General features: G+C 40.2%; 1 protein-coding gene across 2 annotated transcripts in view; it reads left to right on the forward strand.

Moving 5' to 3' along the window:
- PDE4B (phosphodiesterase 4B) overlaps positions 1–24,265 on the forward strand; it is a 250,155-nt gene that overhangs the window by 49,177 nt on the left and 176,713 nt on the right. The window contains exon 1 of one of the 2 annotated variants that reach the window (XM_081915775.1): positions 13,000–13,625. The exons of the other annotated variant lie outside the window; for it this stretch is intronic. Coding sequence (XP_081771901.1) covers positions 13,390–13,625 — 236 coding nt within the window. The 5' untranslated portion in view covers positions 13,000–13,389. Of the gene's footprint in view, positions 1–12,999; positions 13,626–24,265 lie in introns of those variants that run through there. 2 annotated transcript variants of the gene reach the window in all.

Genomic DNA, 24,265 nt, shown 5'->3' on the forward strand with positions numbered 1-24,265 from the left:
CTAGCCTGGCTTGTTAAAACTACAGCTTCCCATGATCACATAATTGTAGAGTTGGAAGGGACTCTGTGGATCATCTAGTCCAACCCCCTGCATGCAGGAATATGAAGCTGTCCCATATGGGGTTCGAGCCTATGACCTTGGTGTTATCAGCACCACACCCTAACCAATTGAGTTGTCTGCCGGCAGTGTAGTTTAAGCACTGCTTACAAACCAGGATATGAAACATGGATCAGACATACCACAGTTTATCAGCCCAAGATTGTTGTGTCTGAACCATGTCTTAGTCACTCACAATTGCCCTCTGCATATCAACAAATAGCATAAAGTCCTGGAGAGGCCCTAGATGCACATTTGGTCAGATAAATACAGGCTAATGACATTAATGATGGGTATTTCAACTTCTTTTGGAACTCCAGCCCTGCCTACCCCCCAGCCATAACTTGTGTCTAGCCTGGGTTTAGTTTTTTGTATTCCTAATCTAGCAGGCAGCCACCCTCAAACACTAGTTAATTATCGAGACGACTTGTCCTGTGTCTCCCCCCCAAATTGCTATGGTCAGAACCTTCAGCCACCATCATATGAACATCGTCAAATGCCACTGCCTTGACTGATATTTTGTTCCCACATTCTCATTTCAAAATATACTTTCAAATCTAAACACTTAAAAGAGCTTATTTTCAGTTGCAATTCATTTTATGGTCCAGCTCTCCCTTCCTTACATTGCTTTTTATTTTTAAGGCCTATGGCCCTACATGCCCTATCCATATTCCTGTTTTCAGCTTCCATCTGGATTCTGTCGTTACAAGCGTGTAATTCTAGTTTGAATCTTTATTTGAACCTTCTTACTGCAAACAGTCTCCAAGTGGTCCCTTTCAGCAAGTGTGTTCATGGTTCTAACAGAATTTAAGGCTTGCAGAATTTAGGAATGTAAGGCTGCGGAGGAGATGGTGATGCCTAAAAGCATTGCTGCATTGCACTACTTATGCATTTGAACTATATATAGCAGAATTTAAACAGAAAAATGAAGGAATCCTGATGTGCTTCTCTTTCCAGTACATTAGGAATAGAATACTTTTGAAAAATAATGAATCAGACAGATTTTCTAGCAGCCGTATTTGACACAAACATTAGCCTTTCTTTCTACTTTTTAGCCCATTCCCCCAAATGAATCTGTAGGGTGCTTCTATGCCTTTTATGTACCGGTAATAGATGCCTGGAGGTACATAGTAGTTCTGTACTTCATCTGCTCTTCCTATAATCTGGAATTGTACATCTGAAGATAATGCTAGACAACACTCTGTTCTACATGAAGAAGAGTTCTGAATAACTTAAGCTGCTATACCAGAAGTATTTGGTCATATATATATATATAATCTACGAAAGCAAATATATATATATATATATATATATATATATATATATATTGCAGTAGGTGCCCTTTCCTCATCTGTCTGCCTAACCTGAGATGTCGGTAAAAACCCAATTAACATTTCTAAAAGCCCACGGCTGAACATCTATCCCAAAAAACTCAACTACATTACAATAGACTGTATTGGGTATTTGTGGTTCAGCTTCTTCTAGGATGTTAGTTGAAACACACATGTGGTCAGAAGCCACTAACACTTGAGAGCTGTTTAGTGGCAGGAACTATTTCACTTTAGATACGTAATGGATATGTATCTGTCAAAGTTGCTGTTTCATTTGTATCTCATTATTGGATGACAGTCACAGGAGAGTTGCTTGGAATGGTCAAGTTAAGGGATGGAAACAGCAGTCAAAATTGACACATCAATGTATGCAAACCGCTTTCTGCTTGCTCCCCGGTGCTGTATCAGAATCTCCAATTACTGAAGTGTGTCTGCATGTATATATTTTTCTCTGTGGAAAGCTTGCTTGGATTTTGAATTCATTAGTAAAAAATACATCTGTGCACTTCAGAAGAGAATCCCCAAAGCAGCCCACATCACATCCTGCCAACTGTGATTACCCATTATGAATAATAGAGCAGACGGTTAAATATTCTTTGATAAATATTCGAAACCAACTAGATTCAAACTTGCTGAGGAAGTTCTCATTGAGAGAACACCAGCTACAATTACATTAGCTCCTGCCTGCTTTATACTTCAAATAGTAATTTACATACACACACACACCACCACCACATGCATATGTTTTTGCCATACAGAAGAATATTCTTGGTGCAATAATAGCATTTAGTATTAGTTTCTGTTCCATGGTCTGAGGTTGCTTGTTGGGAAGTGGTGTGCATGTGTACATTATGGCACACCATGTCAGCATGCCAGACATATTTAAGCCCATTATCTTCTCCATCTTCTGTTTTTTTTAAGGAAGTAAAATGAGAGGAAGCCAGGGAGAAGCCTGGATTTGATATCGCTAAGGAACCCCTCTAAGTGCAAGTGATGGGTAAGATCTACAGTGGATCCCTTTGGGTAGCTACCCTGAATTTATATGTCACTTGATGTGATGTGGCTTATGACAATGGCTGGCATACACAACCATAGAAGCAAAGCTAGCTATCTGAGATAACTGAGCAAGGAATATGAAACCATGTAGGAAGACTGACTGCAGGAACTAGGCCAGAGGAGGAAGGATCCAGAGTTCTTTGCTCAAGGTTTCCTGCAAGAGTTGCAGACCCCTCCTCCATTCTAAGGTTGCAAAGGGGAGCACCGAGGAAAGAAAAGGATACCATCCTGGGTGCACTGATTTACTTCAGATCCTTCCACAAACAGGAATCCACACATGAATAATTTTTATGTGAATACCATATTAAATTGAACATGATGAGCGCAATTCACTGCAAACTTCTTCTACCCTTCCCTGTTTCAACCAATGGAAATTACAGTACATGATCAACTTCCATTCAGGTCAGAATGGGAGAAGTTCTGGTGGAAATTCAGACGAACTTTCTCCAGTTGTCCAGTTGGGGCCAAGAAACATGTGTGAGTGACATGGACCCTTTAGCGCAGTTGAGGTATTACTATTCTGCGACCATTTGGAAGTGCAGTTATAACATGGTTCCATACAGCACATAATATACTGTCATTTTTACCATTACACTCAATAAATTACATTCATATTTGCTGTTTACCTATTTATTATTTGTACTTATAACCATGGGTTGGTTTTTTAAAAATTAAAACCCCCAAACAACTAATGCAAAATAACAAAACAGAAGCTCAGATCCATGCTTGTCAACAACGGGAATGATTGAAGCCATTTTTTACTGAGAAGTAACTCCGTACTTTCTAGAAAGTATATTTGGAACTATTTCCTTTAATCACCAATTGTCTCCCTGGTGGTTGGAGTTTAATATTCCTTCTATAGCTAAAATTGCCTTTCCTTTCCTTTTTCTGAACTAGCTTACTTTAAGCCCCTGCTCTCAGTTGTTTAAGGACTGTCAATCCCAACCATTTTTTCATCCTCATTTATTTGCATACTTTTGTAAAAACAAGGAATAAAAATTATTGCTAGCCATTGTGCACCTGCTGTTCCCTTCCTCAGTAGCAGCAAATTGTAGCGGTTAAGGGGAGATGGTGCCAACACTATTTATGCTTCTGGGTAGCATGGTTCAGTCCCTAAGGATTCCCAGTTTTCCTCATGTGGAACCTTGTGTATAAATGAAACTGAACATTTTGGTTTCCTTCAGCAGCTAACTGCACAGTCCCTTTCTCTTCTACCCCTTCTTGCACTGCTCCAAGCAATGGTATGCATGTCTGTCATTTTACCTGCCCACAGTGTACAGGCTGGTTTTGCAGTTGTGTTGTAGATTCTAAAAAGTCACCACAAATCAGCTCTGAAAAGACATGCAAGTATTTGACAGTGGCGTGGCCTGGATATTCTGTAGAAAGGGAATCAATAAAGGATGGCAATTCTACACAAAACAAAAGGGTAAATTAAATCCAGGATTAGGGGTCAGATGGATTCTTGAGATGTTTTTATGTCTTGGTCATTTTGTTCCCCCTGGCCTGGAAGGACTATCAAGCTTTCCAGGTCAAGCTGAATCTTTACCACTCAGCTGTATCTGACTTGCTTCAAAACTTAATTTTTGACTTCAGTTTCCTGACTCTTCATACAGCAGCTGCCTAAGGGGCAAAGCATTGATCATTCTCATGATTCATGAAATCTAAAAGACTCATGCTTTAATTAAAAGTAACTTCAGTTTGTCATAAGAAGGGAGTTGATAGAACAAATGGATTTTCTGTTCAACTACCTGATTTTGGCATGCATCTTTTCTGCAACAGCCTGTTCTTAGAAGATGTCCACTAAAAGAGTGATGCATCTTCATGGTTGTTAAAATAAACATGAAGTTTTGTCCAGCCATCGGAGACACTTCAAAGACTTGAGTGGGATTAGTTATGTGGGATGTGTACTTTAATCAACTTGAAACCCCAGTTCTGTGGTGGGCTAATGTTTGCTGTGGGGAATAATAATTTGCATTCTTATGGATTGATAATTTCTCCCTTTTGAGCAATCAAACCTTGTTTTCACTGAATCATACAGTTTATAACTATTCATGTACTGCAGTTTTTGGTTAGCCCACCATCTTGGAAATGTCAAGCAAAAGATGAGGAAGGTCCTCAAAATATGTTGCCTGTTTTTAAAAGAGCTTTTCAGAGGCTGGCTTCTGGAAGCATTCAGCTGTGAAGTAGCAGATGTTGCAAACAAGCTGTGGGATGAGGAGAGTGGGAGAATTCTTTCTCACAAAATACAAGAAAATGGGTTCCGCTTGTTCTACAAATAGTCCTCCTTCACCCAAAATCTATTTGCATCAGGATAATATTGCTCATAGTTACACCCCCCCCTGTTCTCAGCACCAACCCCTTTTTCTTACTCTGAATTAAACATTCTACAGGAAATATTCCAAGTACACCAAAAAGATTTTGTTGTACAACTTTTTGTCTAATTAACAAGGCTCTCCTAGTTATTTCTATCTTCTGTGGACCCATAGCATTGTAGCAGAGTATGGTTGACATCCTGCACATTTTAGAAAAAGGTCGATCATCATGTTTATGTGAGGTACTCATATATGACAGCACAGACACTTGCAAAGCTTTGTGAAATAATGCAGGATGATTTACCACACTCTGCTGATTACAAAGAAATGAACGGGCTGCCAGCCAACTATACATGCTTCTGTGAAGGTTGTCTCCAAAGTGTGCAGTAAGTCTTTATAACTGCAGAAGCATTTGTAGCTGCCTTACTCCTTCTTCTCCTCCTGGAATAAGTACTGTTTCACTTCTGTAGTGTCAGCACCCACAGTTCTGAAATTTAACTACGGCATATTTCTTTTCCTCTTGATTGCACATAATGACGCTCCAAGCTGAGAAAACCGTGCTTTTCTTCATTCACTTGGTAAATATTTTTGATATGTCCTCAATGCCAAGCAAGCCATACATGCACAGTTCTGGATTGGTAATTTCCATCTACTAATACTCCCTCTGATTTACTATACTGGCATCCTTTAAGGAATAATATTGTAGCTGATGGATACAGAGATTTCTTTGCATTTTCTTTGTTTCAAGTTTGCATTATCAGGTTTTCCCCCAACTGCTAGATTGTCACAGGTAACTGCTTATCTTCCTTTTCATCAGAAATAATAAAAAGCCTTCTATATATAATTGTCTACCATGGTACCCAAGACACTCTAGTTGTCATCCCAGTGTTTGAACAAGAAACTGATTGAAGTGCAGGGCAATTTTTTATGCTGCCTTAGAAGGGACAGAATCTGATTCACTTAACCTTAATTGCAGTGGCTCTGCTGGGCTAGTGAAAGTAAACAGCAGCTAAATGTAATTTTGGCTATCGCCGCAGGCAGATATTATTCCACATACTGTATACCCAGAAGAAATCTACTGATCAGAGAGATGCTATCAGTGGGTTCCTCCTGCCCACACAGCTAGGTAGGTTCTCCACCTATAAACATAATTATAGGTAGCACCTATTCAGGACAGATAGTGTATAAGATGGCAGTAATGATAATCATAACTCTGCAAACTGCCTCGCAGTCTTTCTCATCTTCACCATAGACCTTTGAGAAGTGTAACAGCACTGGGTGTGATCTGACTTGCTGAAGACTGCCCAGATACTGGACCCAATCCGTGCAGGTTGAATTCCAGCCATATTTTCTCTCAGCGTTCATTGCAAGCCATTGCTTGTACTAAAAGCTGGCATTGCTTTGCAAAATAGAAACATCATTTGCATGGAATTTTCCAAAGCTTCCTTTCTGGGTTCGGGTGATGTGGGGGAGCTAGTGTTATCTTATCTATAATTTGTTTGAAACCACCCCTTTTTTTTAGTTGACAGGGTTAGCATTATCTTTTGGCTTTTAGAGAACATTGTGCTAAGAAGGTTCCTAGCAGCTGTTATATGAAGTTTTCCTTTCTTTTAGTTTGACTCATTGTTGCTAATCCCTTTTAGATGGTACAATGACCTAAGTGACAGAAAGAGGAGCCTTGTAACTAATTTTATCCAAATAATGTGCTTTCATGGAATGTACCTTCTGGGAGAAGCACCCAATTACTCTGCCATCAGTATTGTAAAGAGTCAATGAAACCTCCCATCTTTCCCTAGCAAGGCATACAAAATGCTTCAATGTTGTGCTCTGCCACACCAATATAGCATGATACTTTAGACTTATAACTATGCAGAGAGAGAGCTTTTAATGTTGAGAATCTTAAGTAGAATTGTTGATAATTCTATGGAGATAATAACCAAAATATGAAAATCTAATTGGATCAAATTTTATTGTGAAATTTGCTGGTTGCTTTTGAAGATGCGAAACCTGTGAAATATCAGAAGGATAACTGCAGTGGTTTCTCCCACAAGGATAGCTTGTTATAGTTTTAGGATGGATGAAAATGGATTTATTCTAGGCTATGTATACACTAATTAATTGTGAGCACAAAAAAGGTAGTTTTCTTTAATTTGGCATCGTTCATGCTTGTCCTCAACATTCAGTCTAGATTTATTTTCTCATCCACAAGGGTTGAAGTGGATACCCGAAAACCCTCCCATTGATTAGGTTATGCAGACTTTTTCCTTCTTCACATGCCCTCGGTTAATGAAGAATGAGGTGGCATTGCGGACTTGGTGTATGGCCACCCACAATGTAATTAGGAAGGTGTAGATACACACACATTTGCCATCATCAAGACTGCTTACATCCGTTTTCATCTGTTTCACAATAAGATTTTGTTTTTTGGGAGTGAAACCAGTTTCTCAAGAAGCAGTTGGGGAGGGGAGAGAAATGTGCAATAGATCTAGATTATGTGCAGACTAGGGACAAGAAAAAAACAAGTCCTCCTTATCCATTGGTTCTAGGATTAAATGTTGTGTTTACACAGCTGAAGTGTTTTGCAGGCAATCGGCTTGAAAATTGCAGAAACGAGAGAGAGGTACCACTGGGCAATAGACCTGCTAAATTGTAAATAAGTAGGTCCTGAGGCTTTTGTGTGGGACACCTTTAAAGTAGTTAGGGTGTGTGTAGGATGGGAATTTGCCTAATAATTCCCTTTGATTATAAGTTAGAGCTGTCATGTACAAAGGAGATCCTCCCTCCTTGCCACTCCTGGGATGGGGAGCGTCTTGGCATAAGCTTAGAACAGACGTTTCACTCTTGCAGAACTCCCCCCTCTTCCCAAAGCACTGGGATTGGGGAGTACTAGTAGAAACATTCCACCTGGGCTCTTCCTCTGCACCCCCTCTCTATTCTGATGTTTGCTCTCTCTTCCACCATCATCTCAGCCTGGCATCAGGGTAAGCTTACAGATGCTATTTTCCTTGCAGAAGATACTTCTCTGCAGTATTGTTTTTCTTTTTGGATTCCAGAGGAGCTACAAACTGCTTCTACTTGTTTCTGTTTCTACTTGTGCTTCCTTGTAGAGATCCCACGTCACCACTGACAAACCCAAAATACTGAGGAGGGATCTCACTTCACCTTGTGATTCAGGATGTGTCCAAATCTGATTTGCATTCCTACTTTTGCCTATAATTCCATTCCACATGAATCTGCAAAATTAAATCTTCTCAAAAAAATTTCTTGGGCTGCATGTTTCCTCACAAAATATGCGTGTGTATTTTGATGGTTTTAAATTGCTGATACCTGCGTTGCACCATTTGGAGAAGTGAATAAGTGATCCACCCTTTAATTTCGATCTATGTGGTCCATGCTATTTATAAAGGAATTTGAGAATATCGTATTCCTGAAACATCTCCAAAGAGGGTACCATTTTCCTGCCTCCATTATCTGAGTACTATTTTAAAACAGATTCCAGTTTCTGAGCAAGAAGAAACTATTCTGCTTTCATTGTGAAAAAAATGTCTTATGAGCTAGTTACTTGTTTTCTTTTCCTTATGGATTCTTTCATCAGTAAAATTAGGAGGTGGCATTATTAAGGCCTTACCATGGAGCCTTTCTGCTGAGTAGCATTAACAGTTGTAAACCTAATTAATTTGTTCCTTTTCAAGGCATGGCAATGCTTTCCTTATCTGCAAAACAGATAAGCCACCAACTCACATATTATGACATAGGTGTTTGTTTTTTCTCTCGATACAAGCTTTAATGCCCATTTCTGAAAAAGCAACAAGCTGGGAATATAATAGCTTTTTCAACATGATCTGAACGACTGAGGGAACTAAAAACCGTGACAGTCACCACTATATAGAGAAGCGCCAGAAAGATATGCGAAATTAGGTGTTTGCTTCTAAATTGAAACACAGCCCTGAAATGAGATTACACTGATTATAAGAGTTAAATGGATAGATCAGAAGCCTGGTGGGAATGGTATCCTAGTTCTGCTATGTCTGAGATGTAGCTCATATGTGGGAATGAATGTCTTGTGTGTATTATAGCCTCAGCACTCTAAACACAATTAATCCCTCTCTCCTCCCCACCCCACACTTTAAGGTAGGACTGGTGAACTGCTGGCCCTCCCAACCAAAGCTTTTGAAAAGGGCTACCCTTCTTCCTATTTTGCCAGCAGTGGTGAGTAACATTGGAGAGGGCATGGTTTTCTTCAGCTGATTCTCTTACACCCTCTGAGCTTCCCAGTTGTGTTCTTCTACTTCTTCCCCTGACTTCTGAGACCCTGTGACATGGTGCTTACTGCAGATCTTCCAAATTCTCCCAAAGCAATTCCCCCCCCCCCCAACGCTGCTCTCATGTGTGGTTTGGGAAGAAGAGGTGAAATGTAAGGGGAGGTTGGTTGAGATAAGTATTTCCTCCCTTCCCCTGCCACATGTTTAACCCCTTATTTGGAAATCACAAATGAAAGAGGAAGCATTGCTTCCTGCTTGGTCTGGCTCAAATATATGGGAGAAAGTCAGTGTGTGTGGAATGCAGATTGGCTGGGGTGGGTGAATGAGAGTGAGGGGCAGCTTCCTGCTCAGCCCTTTAAGCTGCGCTGCCTGGAGACGAGTCCAAGAAAGGACCTCCCTTCCTATCCTAGGACTCACCGCATGATCAATCTTCAGCCTTGGGGAATGATTTTTTAAAAAAAAAATGTTTAAGTAAGGGCTGGAAGGGGAGCGATGAGCATCTCCTGTGACTCATGGATGGCTTCATTGTAGTGGCCAAAGAAGGTCTTGTCGTCACTTTATCTGATTTCAAATACCACTAATAGTGATTAGTGGTGGCATCTTTGCAAAATCCCCCATTGGAAGGTAGTAGTGAGGAATTTGGGACACTGTTCCTTTGTGTCTAGACTGAATGTAGGGCAGTCATGCACAATTTGGCCATGCCTTAAGAATGTGGGTTAAACCACAGAGCCTAGGGCTTGCCAATCAGAAGGTTTGCGGTTCAAATCCCCGCGATGGGGTGAGCTCCTGTTGCTCGGTCCCAGCTCCTGCCAACCTAGCAGTTCGAAAGCACGTCAAAGTGCAAGTAGGTACCACTCCGGCAGGAAGGTAAACGACGTTTCCGTGCGCTGCTCTGGTTCGCCAGAAGTGGCTTAGTCATGCTGGCCACATGACCTGGAAGCTGTACGCCGGCTCCCTCGGCCAATAAAGCGAGATGAGTGCCGCAACCCCAGAGTTGGCCATGACTGGACCTAATGGTCAGGGGTCCCTTTACCTTTACCTAAGGTTTTGCCTTGGTTTGAAAATGCTATTCTTTTGTCAGATGTGTATTATGTGTAAAACGTTAGTATTACTCTTTCTAAGTGTAATATTGCACAATACATTAAATAACTACCCCCCCAGCTTTATTCAAATTTAGCGCATTTGTCCTTCATTGGCTATCAGTGGAGGCAGAAAGAAGAGAATAATGTAAATGTTTGTCTATTGATCCACATATTGCATTTTCAACAAGTTAAAAAGCTACTCATTTTCCATTGGTGTAAAAAATGCATTGATAATGCAAAAAATACCCCCTGTGAGAAACCTTTTGCTGGTGAAAAGATACAACAATAGTGGCAGCTCAGGAAAGCACACTTATTTCTCTTCTGCATGTTTCCTGCTGCCTCCATATTTTTTATTTTCTTCATTGAACTCAAATTTAAATAATCGTCTGAAAAAAGTTGATTTTTATTTTACAATTTTTATGGTTACTAATGTGCACTCCCTGACATGTAGCATTATTATAATATAGGCTGAGAAGTATGGATCTCTCATTACAAAGTATGTCATTCCTTTTTTTCTACACAGTGTAATGTTTGGGGAGGGGAATGGAATTAGATACAGATACAGAAAAAGATGGTGCTACTCATCTTTGTCTTGGGTTTTCCTTGTGGGAGGTACAGTCATACCTCAGGTTAAAGACGCTTTGGGTTAAATCTTTTCAGGTTGCGTCCCGCGGTGACCTGGAAGTAACAGAACAGGTTACTTCCGGGTTTCGCCGTATGTGCATACGCTCAAAATGATGTCACACACATGTGCAGAAGCTGCAAATCACGAATTGTGACCCACGCAGACGCGGGTTGCGTTCTGCCCAGGTTGTGAGCAGAGGTACCATTGTATTTGGGAACAGAGGAGCGGAGAACTTGTAGCCATCCATCTGCACTTAGACTCCAACTCCCATCAGCCCCAGCCAACATGGCCAATGGGCAGGGTTGATGGGAATTGTAGTGTGGGAGGCCATTCCCGTCATAGAGTCCAACAGCAAGAGGAAAAGTTGCTGACACCATCGAACCGACATCTAAGACACTCCCCCGCAGTGATTGATTATGAGAGCTGCTCTATATTCTGTCAGGCTCTAACTGTTGGAGCATCATTTGCAGCACTGCCTAGTTTGTTTTTGATGGGCTGTGCTTCAGGAATGAGTGAAGTCCGTATAACGCTATGTGAAGTTTGAGCAAAAACTGCATACAGTTTTTGCTTTGTTGTTGTTTAGTCGTTTAGTCATGTCTGAATCTTCGTGAGGCCATGGACCAGAGCACGCCAGGCACTCCTGTCTTCCACTGCCTCCCGCAGTTTGGTCAAACTCATGTTAGTAGCTTCGAGAACACTATCCAACCATCTCGTCCTCTGTTGTCTCCTTTTGCATCTGCCCTCGATCTTTCCCAACATCAGGGTCTTTTCCAGGGAGTCTTCTCTTCTCATGAGGTGGCCAAGTATTGGAGCCTCAGCTTCAGGATCTGTCCTTCCAGTGAGCACTCAGGGCTGATTTCCTTCAGAATGGATAGCTTAGATCTTCTTGCGCTAGTAGCTGGCAACTACCAACAGCCGGATGGCGTGTTTGAAAGATAGGGTGTGACACACACACACACACACACACACACACACACACACACACACCAGGTCTTTACGGATATGGTAATATTCAGTAATGTGTCTTTCACAGTGTAGGGGGAGGGGAAACTTCCTGCAGTGTGATTAGAACACTGATTGTAATGTTGTTTTAATTAAAAAGTGCACATCAGCCAAGGAAAGCATTTGATGGCAAGAACAACACAAACTGCATAGAATGTACAAAACAATGAAATAACCTGTGGGAACAGCAAGCATCCCGCCCAATATTGTCTGCGCCCTATGGTGCTTCTTTTGCAAGAAAACATTGTGCTCGCTAATAGAATCAAAGGTACAATAGAATGGGTATAGATAAGGGTCTAAACTCTAAAAGGGTCTAAAGAAGAGAATGAGGTTGACCAGGACCTATTGCAATAGAAATACCAGATTTAAGAAGCTGCAGAATCAGCCGGACACTCACCTTTCCTTTCACCTGTCTGAAGTTCTCCTTTAATAATTTTTAAAGCTATGTAGCCTTTTCAACTTACCTCTGCCAGATTTTATTTCGTTCTGTATTTCTGTATGCTGCCCCAATGTTTTATGAGAGAGTAGTATTTAAATACTTCTATAAATAGATAATTTAAGAAGCAGTGGCATTAACGCCTTCTTCCTAAACAGTTCATTGTGACTATTTAACTCTCGTTTTTGTTTAGGGCTCAGGTGCGATTTCACTATAAAGCAACAGTGAGCGTGATCTTACCTTGCTGCTCTTGCTTTTCACAATAGCAGTGATTGCCACTTCCCAGGAGGCTCTTAAACTTTTATAGAAAATAAGATTGAGCAAAACTCTACCTATTTATTTGCTTTTGCTTCCCCCCCATCCCTTGCGGGTTTAAAAAATGTTTTAATTTGCTGTCTATTGACTGTAGAGCCTTTGGATGAAGATCTTTATTTTTACATTCTGCTAATAATATGGTCAATTCTAGCCTTGCTTTTGTTTAGAGATCATGAGCTGGAGGCTCTTGGTGTGTGTGCACAAGATCTCTTCTGAAGCAGTCCGACTGATAAAGTGCCCTTTATGTATAGAATAAGGAAGGGCAAACTTGCATCCACTTGTCAAAATAAGTTGAACCAATAAGCATGTTGTAGGTGGAGCAACTGCCGTGTGGGCTGTGAGCAAATAATTCTGAATGAAAACCCTTTAAAATAAAACATGCTGGATTTCAAACAGCCATCCTGTAACAAGCAGGAAAATAAAGGGTGTCATTTTTCAGAAATGGGGGGAGGGAAGCAAAGTTTGTGTTGATCAGGTATTTTAAACCTAACATAATGTGGGAAAGGACTGATGGGGAGTCCTTATGCATTTTTCATGAGCTGGTATATGCAGCTGAATGAATTCAGCGAGTGTCACACCATGTAGCTTGCAGACAAACCACATCCACAAGGAGGCTACTGACACAGAAAGCACTCTGGCGCATTTTCAGAGGGAAAGCCAGGACTGATCAAGCTCTTTTCTGAAGGGATTGACTTATCTGTTCTTCGATTATGCTGCTGTTGCTTTAGGCAGCCTTTTCATTCAGACCTCAGCTGGCTGAATGACTGGCACGGAGGTTCTCGATTTATCAGCATTTGAATCTGCAGCAATGTCTCTGGGCTGTGCTATTGTTGTGTTTTCTGAATGGTGAAAGCTAACACAACATCCAAGCTATGACAGCAAAAGATTCTTCTAAGGAACTTGCTGCTCCAGAGACGGAGATTTACATAAAGACTTTCAAAGAACAAATGCATTTGGAACTGGAGCTTCCCAGAGTGCCGGGGAACAGACCCACCTCTCCAAAAATCTCCCCCCGCAGCTCTCCAAGGAACTCTCCATGCTTTTTCAGAAAGTTGCTGGTGAATAAAAGCATCCGTCAACGGCGACGTTTTACAGTGGCACATACGTGGTAAGGCTACCTTGATATTCATATTTATTTAAAAGGGTGTTTGTGGCTTTGCTTTCTACACTTTTTTTTTAGAAAAAAGAAAGCCTGTTATCTGTTTACAGTACCTGCTGCAATAGTCAAATTATGTATATTTACATTATTTCTGCAACTGTCCTTCACGTCATGTTTTTCAAAGCAAACAATATGTTGCTCATGAGGATTCTAGTTAAGCTTTGCTAAATGTGACTTTCAGAATATATCTTTTCCAAGCAGTCTGCCCCAGTGTTGAGAATCTTATCCTGCAATGGATTGTTTTTGGAACCTTACGCTCCAATGTAAAAGACTGTGATGTGCTAGAATTTTGACATGACTGTCATTTGACTGTAGGGCAAATATCTCCCTCTCACAAAGCATCTTCAAGAAAGGTCTAGCTGGCAGCCAGTTTTCTTAAACTGACAGTTTTTGGTTTTTCAGCCCTTTGTGTGGTGATGTAGCTGACGCTCTGATCTGGAATTTGTTATCACAGAAAATAAGTAGGAAATTGTTCTATTGATCATGGTAGAGAAAATAATAAAGGATTAGGAACCTGATTAGATTTGATTAATCTGTGCTGTGGCTTTTCTCTTCCCAACATGAACTCTGGATATGTTTCATGGATATGCACCTAGTTCCCGCATTTTTAGGTATATGTTTGATTAACATTCCCAAGTATGTTGTAACTTGATTGTGTGGGTTTTTTAAGATAAAAAAACCCTTTCTCATGTCTATAAACATATTTGTTGATACCTAATTTATAAACTAAGGCAGGATGAGGGCTAGGTGGTGACAAAAAATTGTATGTGCTATATAAGTATGTATACATATATGAAATATACCTATTCCCTTTGATAATTTCATCTACTTACAGTGCAGGGGGGGAATAATTTAAAATATTTTAGTTTATATTTGTGTTAGGAAAATGCTTACTGATGCATTAAAAAAATAACTTGCTAAAAAGGAGCTTTCCTTCTCTTTTTGGCATTTGTTTATAGCAAATGAACAGCTGTAGCAGCTGTTTTGAATATTGACCAATACAAGTACATTGGGAAAAGGAAGCCTGATGCCACATGACCACAGATTGAAGCCAATATATTCATAATAGAATATACCATAGAGAAAAGCAATGGGAGTACATTTCAGGCAGCATGTTATTATAAATCAAATTATCTTGGAATGTATCCTTCTTTGGGGCTTACCATACCAAAAAGAAATGTCACAGAATTCAATTTTCTCATGGTTCGAAATTAACTGCACGAGTCAGTTCTGTGTAGTTCACTGTCCTAATATCTTAGCTATCCCTTTGCCAGTGCTGCAGTTGGAGTATGGTTTGTTTCACTTGGTCTGAAGACACTATCCGGCTTAGAGACAGTACAAATGGGTTATTGGAAGGATGATGAGAAAGAGGTCAGTCAAATACGTCAGCAGATATATGGGCAGCTGGTCATTTAATAGCACTGTAGATAGATTCTGGGAAAAGATTTCCACTTGTTTTCTCTTCAGATTGTTAAACAGTGACAGAGAGATAAAAATGAAGATGGTACACTCTTCATCTCTCTGTATCTGGCAGAAGCAGCAGAGCACTTGGTAGTGTTCCTTATTTTTATTACATCTGATATATGTTGGCCACAAAGAAGGCCAATGGGAAACAACGCTGCTTGACCAGTATTATTGAAATCCCCGGTGACAGCTGTGCCAAGAGCACTTTTGATTGGTTCCAGCTGATTCACTGGCTATGCCTGGTGCTGGAAAATAGAGACCAGGCTGCTGCCATTAAAGTTTTGGTGGTTTCTAGGTGAGATGGTGGCAACGCACTTCATGTGAAACCGCCCTTGAAGACAGTTCAGAAACCTTAGCTAGAGCAAAATGAGCTGACCCAGCTGCTTATCCAGTATAGACCAAGGCTCTCACAGTGCATAATTCATAGTGCTAGTTCTTAACTTTGAAGCCCTAAAGGCTCTAAAGTTCTGATTACCTAAAGGCTCTAAAGTTCTGATGTCCCCTTCCATATGAGCCCATGCAACAGTTACTCTCTGACATGACTCTTCTGAGGATTTCATCTCATGGGGAATCGAAATGGCCTTCCTTCAGGGAGTGTGAGCTGTTCTGCGGTAAGCAGCCCTACAGAACTCTATGCAGCCCTATGGCAGTTGTGGACCTCTCTCGTCTGAAGGATGTTTGTAAAGCCCCTGTCCTGCTGGCTTTGTACGAACAAATGCAAAGTGGGTTGCATTTTCCATTTTCCATTGGCCTTTTGCATTACTTATACTCGTTCCCTACCTATGAACCAATCTTCATTCGATATGGGAGGTTGTCATGATTAGATTGTTGGGTACTGGCACCCTTGGTCCTTCAACTACTGTGTTGTTGCAAGACCTGTGAAGCCATTTCAGGTTCCTCTCCAGTTTCTGTGGTGCAGCCTCCTAAGCAGAAGAATCTCAATAAAGGTGAAATACTTGCCTCTCTGCTGTTGCTGTTTCTTTTTCTGTCCATATCCTTTGTGGGGTCCAAGCAGAGCAGCTTATGTATGCAGGCTAACAGAGGGCCAAACATCTGGACGCTTTCTGGGTGTGGCAAGCCTTCTATGGAAGCACCATATCTGGTATAGAGTTCTGTGACTGGGACAGCCATGGTATAGTTCAAGAGACTTGGTGCAGGTACTGGTTGTGTGCAGTGAGGCTTATGTGCACTGCCCTTTACACATGGGCCAGGGTAGGAAGCTGTGTTGAACCTAATATTTAATGAGTTACTTTTCTTGTTCTTAAAATGTGGTCCTAAACTACTGGATAAATAGATTTGTTAATAAACTTATTTCTTATTCTGGACTGCCCAACTGTTTCCTGCTGCTTCTTTTGGCTACTTAAAGGATTTTGGTTATAGTTGATGGCATATTTTAATGTTGCATAAGCTGTAGCACTGCAATAGCTTTCACAGAAACATTTCCATTAACCTCCTGATAATTACTCAGGAGTGTGCTTATGCAGGTTTGCAGCTGCTTTATAAAGAGATGGCAGTAACTTTAAACACTTAAATGTCTTTTTTGTTTTACATGTGTTTATATTGTGAGAGGAGAATGTAAACATGTGTAAATCGTGTACTTGCAAATTACATTATCCTTGTCCCTGCTTTCAGAGGCAGACATTTGGAACATAACATAATATCTTTTAAAATGGACAAATGCTGTGCTTTTGTCTTTCATTTTGGATGGGTCTGAGTGTCTTGCTTGATGGTTAATTAGTACGGTTGTTGTATTTTGATAGTATTAGCATTTGTTGCAAGCCTAGTGAACGCTGAATTTGTATGTACACAAATGATGACATTTATTAATCTGCCAAACAATCTGTAGTACTACTTGTATTTGCAAATAAGAGAATTCTACCTACTCACCCACTAGAACAAATGGTTTGGAAGTTGTTTTGTGAAGCTTGTAGAATCACAAGAATCCAGATTTTTACATTAAATTTCAGCCTCATGGCTGCATCAGCCTCTAGCATGGCTTTCAGTGTTTTATTTTTGCGATGTCTTTCAGCTCTAATGATCCAAGGACAGCTAACAAAGTACCGTATAAGAGCAGAAAAGTTTTAATATAAAGTATTAAAACAATAAATTCAAGTAATCACAACAATAGTGGAAGAAACAGTGGAAGCAAAACATTAAAAATTATAGCAGTAAAATAAAATAAATTCAAGATTCAAGTCCCCGAAGTTTTAAAAGCTCTGGCAAAATAAGGTTTTAAAATACACAAGGGGAGCTTCCCTGGGGAAGACATCCAACAGATGTCACAGTCAAGAAGAACCTCTGCTTGATGATAGCCATTGTAAGCTTAAAGTATCTCCTTTGAAGAGAACCTTAAAATACAGCAGGTTCATTTGGGAGAAAGTGATCCACTAAGCAGCACATACTGATGTTGCCAAAGTTCGTCATTCCCTGGCTCAGACTGCAGATTTGCTCAGCCCATAATGCTTGAACGTATTGCAAAACAAATCCACTTTCCTGAGAAGTTTTTCTTTGCACAGAACCAGGATCTCCACACTAACTAAAGGGAAGCCAAGTGAAGGTGTGAACTCTTGTGAGCCAGGTTCCACTTGCACTCTCAGAAATGGCCCATCCTGCCAATAGTACATCCAACTAAAAAGCAATAGATAATACTGAGTCATCTCAGGCTTTGTCATGTAACACCGCAACAGACAGAAGAACATCAGATGAAATGATCTGCCTACAGTCTCTTGTCATTCATTGGAATGTTGGTTGCCTTTAACAGAATAACCGCCATGTTGCTGGTTGTGTAAGATTTTCCCCCTCCAAGGTTCCCCCATGTGCCATTTTTTATTAACAATGTAAACAATTACTTATATTGATATGCAGTGGACTCATGGCGATGCATTTATTATTTGAACCCCCTTTTTCTTTTTCTCTCTTTTTGAAATCTGGAGGAATATATGCCAGAGCGTTAGTAGTTATGAGGTATGGTTGATGTGCCAATTATATATGTGCATATACCCATTAAAATATAACAATATATCATTGTTTGGGCAGCTGTGAGAATACGGTGCGAGGAGGATGAATACCTTTGTAGATCTGTACACTTATTCCACAAAGCATCAAAATCCTTTAAGTTAGGCTGTGTTCCTTCTGCTGCCGAAATTTATATCCAGGTGTGCTGCAACAATAATTGCTTTGCTTTACTTTATTGCTTGCTGTTGTGATTTTTATGGCAAGACAAAGTGGTCATTTTGTGTGGGTCAAAAAACCCCAAAAAAACAAACTACTGGTGCTGCTAGAACAGTGTTTCTACAGCTTTTTTCTCTGGACAACACTTTCAGAATAAACATTTGCTCACACCACAACTATTTTTTTTTATTGATAAGAAATTCATTGGAAAACAAAAAGAAGCAACTCTTGGCAGTGCTTGATTTATAACACAGAACACAAGTACTTTATAATACGATCGTGGGTCACAATGCAGCTACATAAGAGCTGGAATCATTCCCAAAATATAGTAGTAAATGACTCTTCCATATATGTACCTTAAATATGTATACAAGCTCAATGAGTGTTGTGAGCTTGCTTTTGCCAGGTAATCTCATATATATTAGGTCTAATTTGAGACAAACAAACTCTCATCTCTTCTCATCTACACAAATAAGCCTTTCTGTTTTCTGAACTTTCATATTTGTAAGAGTTGACAGAGTTGCTTGGGCCTGTTGCTGGTCTCAAATTGAATGAGTGTTCTCCAGTGTTCTGTTCTAACAGCATTTTCTGGATCGCAACTAGGACTGTCCTCAGTATCACATGAAGCTCTTGCTCTCATCTTGAAAATTTATCTATCCAAATTCTGCAAATAATAACAATAATAAATTGATACTACACTACACCACACCACTACACTACACTGAGATGTTTAAATGTTTCTTTGATTGTCCTTGAATATTCCCACCACACATGCCATCCTCTCCTGTCACACCAGTGTGGCACATCACACCCTTTGGAAACCACTGCTAGAAGCTAGTTTGAACATTTCACTAGTAGAGCTTAAATCATTTGTGGACCTGGTTTGACCAGGGACCATGAATGCATTCAGAGTGGGCAATGACAATTCCACTTCTCTGAAAACTGATCATCTATGCAAAGCTGCTGAGAAAAGATACTTCCAGACGGGTTGTTTTATCTTTCTTCCCTACCCACCACAGTAAAGTACAGTCTTCATTCAGAACTTCATGCTGCTTAGTTCTGAAGAGCAATAGTCTAAGTCAAATTACAAAGAGCCTATACGCTCTCATTAGTTGCTTATGCTCAAAGTATTTAAGAAATTAGTAGGTTTAATGAAATATGGTTAGTCTTACGTTTTTCATTAGTTTTTCATTCAGCATATGACTCCCAATCAAATCCACTTGTACCTTCATTCTAATTATTCTTTTTCATGCCTGATCTCTCTTGAGACTTAAATATGTGTTTACTAGGTCAGCTCTCTTTAACTCGGTGGGACTTATTGCTTGGTATAGATATGCTTAGGATTGCAGCCTAAGGCAGAATTAAGTTGGATCTCCTGCTCAGATACCAGATCCTGTTGACACGAAGCCTATAAGGATAGTTTCTTTGCAAAGGGACATGTACAAGGATAGTAGTATCCTGTTGGTTTTGGAAGCTGTGCTATACGATTTGTTTGCCTGCCTATGACAGTTATTCCAGTTAAAACGTCTAAAGAGTTTTCTCCACTATTCTTCTGCTGTCACTGAGCATGACTGGAGCTGAACACAGAAAATATGAGCATTTTTCTGAACGTTATGCCTTCCTGCTTAAAAGTGTTGCCCAAAAAGCGAAGCACAAAAATCAAAGCTAGCTTTCATTTAAGAACTTAGGAGCAATCTCATGTTGTCAAAGCAAGGTCTGAAGGTGCCCCAGTTGTGGAAGTCCATTCCCAAACAACCTCACCTTCCCTTGCTCTGTTACCCTTTAGGTATCTGTCAGGTTAAGACGTTTTCGTTCTCTCGGGCATTTTAATGGTTTTGTATTTTAAGTATTGGAAGTATGCTGTGTTTTAAACACCAGAAATGAAGTTTCCACTCTGCTGCTTTAATGGACATTTAATTGTTGTTGTACATTTTAATTATTTTGTTTCATGTACCTTGCTGTTTGCTGCTGTTCTGCACTATGAAGGGTCCTGGGAGAAATATTAGCAAAGGGTTGTCTATAAATACCTTAAATAAAAATAAATAAATGCCTAAAATAAATAAACAATTCCAGCACCCTGCACTGTTTCCAACAGCTGAAAGGCATAAGGGGCAGGGAAGTATCCAAACAGGGAGTGGAGGCAATAGACCTGTTTGTATTGTTTGTATTCAGTGTTTGACATTCAGAGGCTCATGCCTCCAAACATGGGTGCTCATAAACATGGATGCTTCCAATTTTCCTATTGCAGCTGAATTTTGCATAGCTGCTTATTTATATAACTTGTCTACTGAAATCTGTTGTATCACAGCGTAATTGTAGATGCAATTAAAGGTAAGCTTAGGGCTTCAGTAAAAAGAAATCAGTTTGAAAAGTAGGTGAAGGATGTTCAGGAATAAATAGAATGTGATAGTGCTTGTCTTGAAGAGGTCTTCAAGGCCTTTTCATTCAAGTATCCTTAGAGTGCTGTTATAATATTCATTTCCTAAATTTCAAAATAAATGCTGCTAAAGTGCTGCTGATACAAAATCCATTTAATTCATCTGCAAATTACTCGCTATTTATAAATAAAATTCTTTGAAATTTAATGCTTGGACCACTACTGTCTACAAAATGTGCATTTATAGACCACTGAGACAAGTCTCAAGCCTCCTTGACACTAGCCCTGTCCAGGCATTGTTCAGGCATGGAGAAGGAGACCGAAGAACCATGCTGCCAATCCTGCCTTCAGCCTCTTGTGTGTGCCCTGCAAGAAGTCGGAAGAAAAACAACTGGCACAGTCCCACTGCTTCCTTTTGCAGTAGAAATGTTCTGTCTATGTTCTATGTATGGAAAATGCCTGAACAGGATTACTGCTATAAGATTCATTTTCAAACTGTGTATCTTTATCCAACCAAAATGGAACCATTTAAGCACACATACTAGGGAGATATCAGCAGTCTTGGAGTCCCAAGAAATACATTAAAAAAAAAACAAACCCAAAAATTACACTAAACTCCAAACATCTGGTTTGGTGGGCCCAAGATGCTAACTGTTTATTCGAGTGGGAGAAAAATATGGAAATGGTCAGTGAATGGAGTAGCTTGAAAAGGGGCATGCCTTCCTGGAACCCTTAACAGGAGTGATCCACACTGCAATATTTTATTGCATGCCCCACTTGTACTCAGCTTTATATCAACTGTGCACAATTGACAGCGAACAGACAGATGAATCAGAAAACCATTCTGATTTCAAAGCAAGACAATAAAGTGATAAAATAGGACATACCACCCCTGATCTCAGGATTCCAAAACTTACAACTGTCAGTTCTGAGGGAAGGCAGGCAAGCACCCATAGCCCAGATGGGGCTCGTTAGCTTGGGGTGGATATGTGTGATTCCTCAGCTGGAGAAAGCTCAGGACAGGTGTAGCTCACATGCCTGGTCAACCCCAGCAGCTATAACAGGCCTGCATCCTGGCCAGGCCATAGCTCTCCTGATAGATTATTTGGTGTGCAGCCACAGTGTGGAAATCAGTGATCAGATACCAAGCAATCTAATGTTCAAATTAGGCCACAATGTTTTCATTACTCGATAATGGAGTAGTACAGAGTTCAGTTTGCTGTCACAGGAGCTAGCATGGAATCAGGAAGCCTTGATGGCTATTTACCATGCAGGGCTGAGTGAAACCCTGCTGGATGAGTTGGCAAGAATGGACTAACCCAGTTCCCTGGAGGCATTGATGCAACACCATTATCCAAGAGGCTGGGTTTTATTGGAATAAAAAAGGACGGTAAGAAACTTTTCCTTGTCTTTATACTTTCATTGGCAACCAGGCGGGAGCTGCTGACAGCATCCTGACAAAGATCTATGCTGGGAACCAAAAGACTGTGTGCAGTCTATCATGGTTGCCTGAATGCATTTCACTTCCTGCTTTCTACTGCCGTCTCCCCGATGTCCCTGAAAAGCTACTCACTAATGTTGAGGGACTCTTTAGACTGGCATTCTACGTACGAGGCCATGAAAATGCCATTGGAAGGGGAAACAATTAAATCCCAATGCATGCACAAAACCACAAATCATAGCATACAATTTTTAAACACATTTAAAACAAACGTAATATTTGAAAATGTGTTCCTAATAACCCTTGCATATTGCCACCCATTAACTCCTTGAAATGAACTTTACATTGCCTTAGAAGATGGATAGGGAACATTTTTAAGCCTAAGGGCCATATTCCTTTTTTGGGCAGCCTTTTGGGGGCCAGTGATGGGTGGGATCAGAGGCAAAAGTGGGCAGGGAAATGAATGTAAATTTGTCCTTTGTACTGTAAAGTAGCTCCTACACAAACCCTTCCCTTCCCCTCATCCAGACAAGCAAGAGCCATTATTAAGAGTTCAAGAGGCACATTCCACCCAGGCAAAAAGAAACAGACAAAAAACAAACAAAAAAACACCACAAAGGAGGTTGTGAAGCAAGGCCAGGGAAGGTTGTGGGTGAGTCCCATGGGACAGAGAGGTTGTATTTGTCTCCAGGCCTGAGGTTCCCAACCTCTGTTTTAGATGATGTATAATTTCTGATTTTGGAAAATTATGAGAGGAAGACTGTTCAGGGGCATAGGCTTTTCCTTTAAATGCCCTTGTTCTCAAAACTGTTATACAGATTGTGTGCTTAAAGAATAGAATGTATTTGTTCAGTAAGTAGTTCAGTAAGCTAATAAATTCTGAGGAAGGTATGTCATTGTGCTTAGGTTCAAAACCCTCCCATTGGTAATTTGTTGGTAGTACTGAAGCTTCACAGAGTGCAGATAAAATGAGCAAATTGTGACCTCTTAAAATTGAGTACAAGGTAAGTGTCAGATCCTTATTTAGGCATGTGGATAAATGGGTCAGACTTCCATGCTGAGTACTAGACAGCACCTAGGGATACTTTGCTGGATAATAGTCAAAGCATCTTTATCAAACCATGCCTTGCATTCAGCTTTTCACTACAGCGTCTAAGCTCTGATGCTCATTAGTGCAGAATACATATTTAATTGCCGTAGGTGGCTCTAAAGTTGAGAATTTTTCTTGATATATTTTCAAAATCCAATCTTACAATTGCTACATGACGGAAACCAATATTGCAAGTCTAACCCCATAGAAGTAATTAATTTATAAACTCTGTTTCTGGAGAATGAATGCAGATTTTTGTGTGTGTTAACTCTAAGTCTTCTGTGATGTAAACTGATTTCCTTGTAATTGTGATCCATAAACAAGTGGTGGTGGTTAATCCTTATGAACAAATTAAAATCTAGCTTTAGTAATCTTCATGGACTTTGCTGATAGTGATGCAAAGTTAAAATGGCATTTCTGGCAGCAAATAATACACTGCATATATTATTTTTTATTTTGCAGAGATAATAAGCTTAGATATGTTCAGGATTTCAATAATGCTGTTCCTTCACATAGGCATTCAATTTGAAATCCTCTGGAAGCTTACTGGAAACAGAAAAAACCTGTATACACACATAAGTTACACACATTTAACTTACGTGTAAAAACAAAAAAAAAATTCCTTCCAGTAGCACCTTAAAGACCAACTAAGTTAGTTCTTGGTATGAGCTTTCGTGTGCATGCACACTTCTTCATACCCTTCAACATTTCTCCAATGAAAATTAGGACATCCTACCACACCCTCCAACATTTCTCCAATGAAAATAGGGACATTCGAAGGAAAACTGGGACATTCCAGGATCAAATCAGAAACCAGGACAGCTTCTCTAAATCAGGGACGTTCCTGGAAAATAGGGACACTTGGAGGGTCTACACAGGGAGAGGAGAGGGAGGGGAAGTTCTGTTTCACAAATGGGAATCTTCGCTCTAACAGAACTTCTTTGGAGACTGTTATTCTTAGGTGCCAGCATTGCATTGTCTTGAGTCTCTTCGGTTGGTAAAACTGTGGCATTTAGGCTAAAGCGGAGCTATGATCACATGAACCC

The sequence above is a fragment of the Podarcis melisellensis genome (assembly GCF_964234715.1).
Source record: "Podarcis melisellensis genome assembly, chromosome: 6".
NCBI classification, from domain to species: Eukaryota; Metazoa; Chordata; class Lepidosauria; order Squamata; family Lacertidae; genus Podarcis; species Podarcis melisellensis.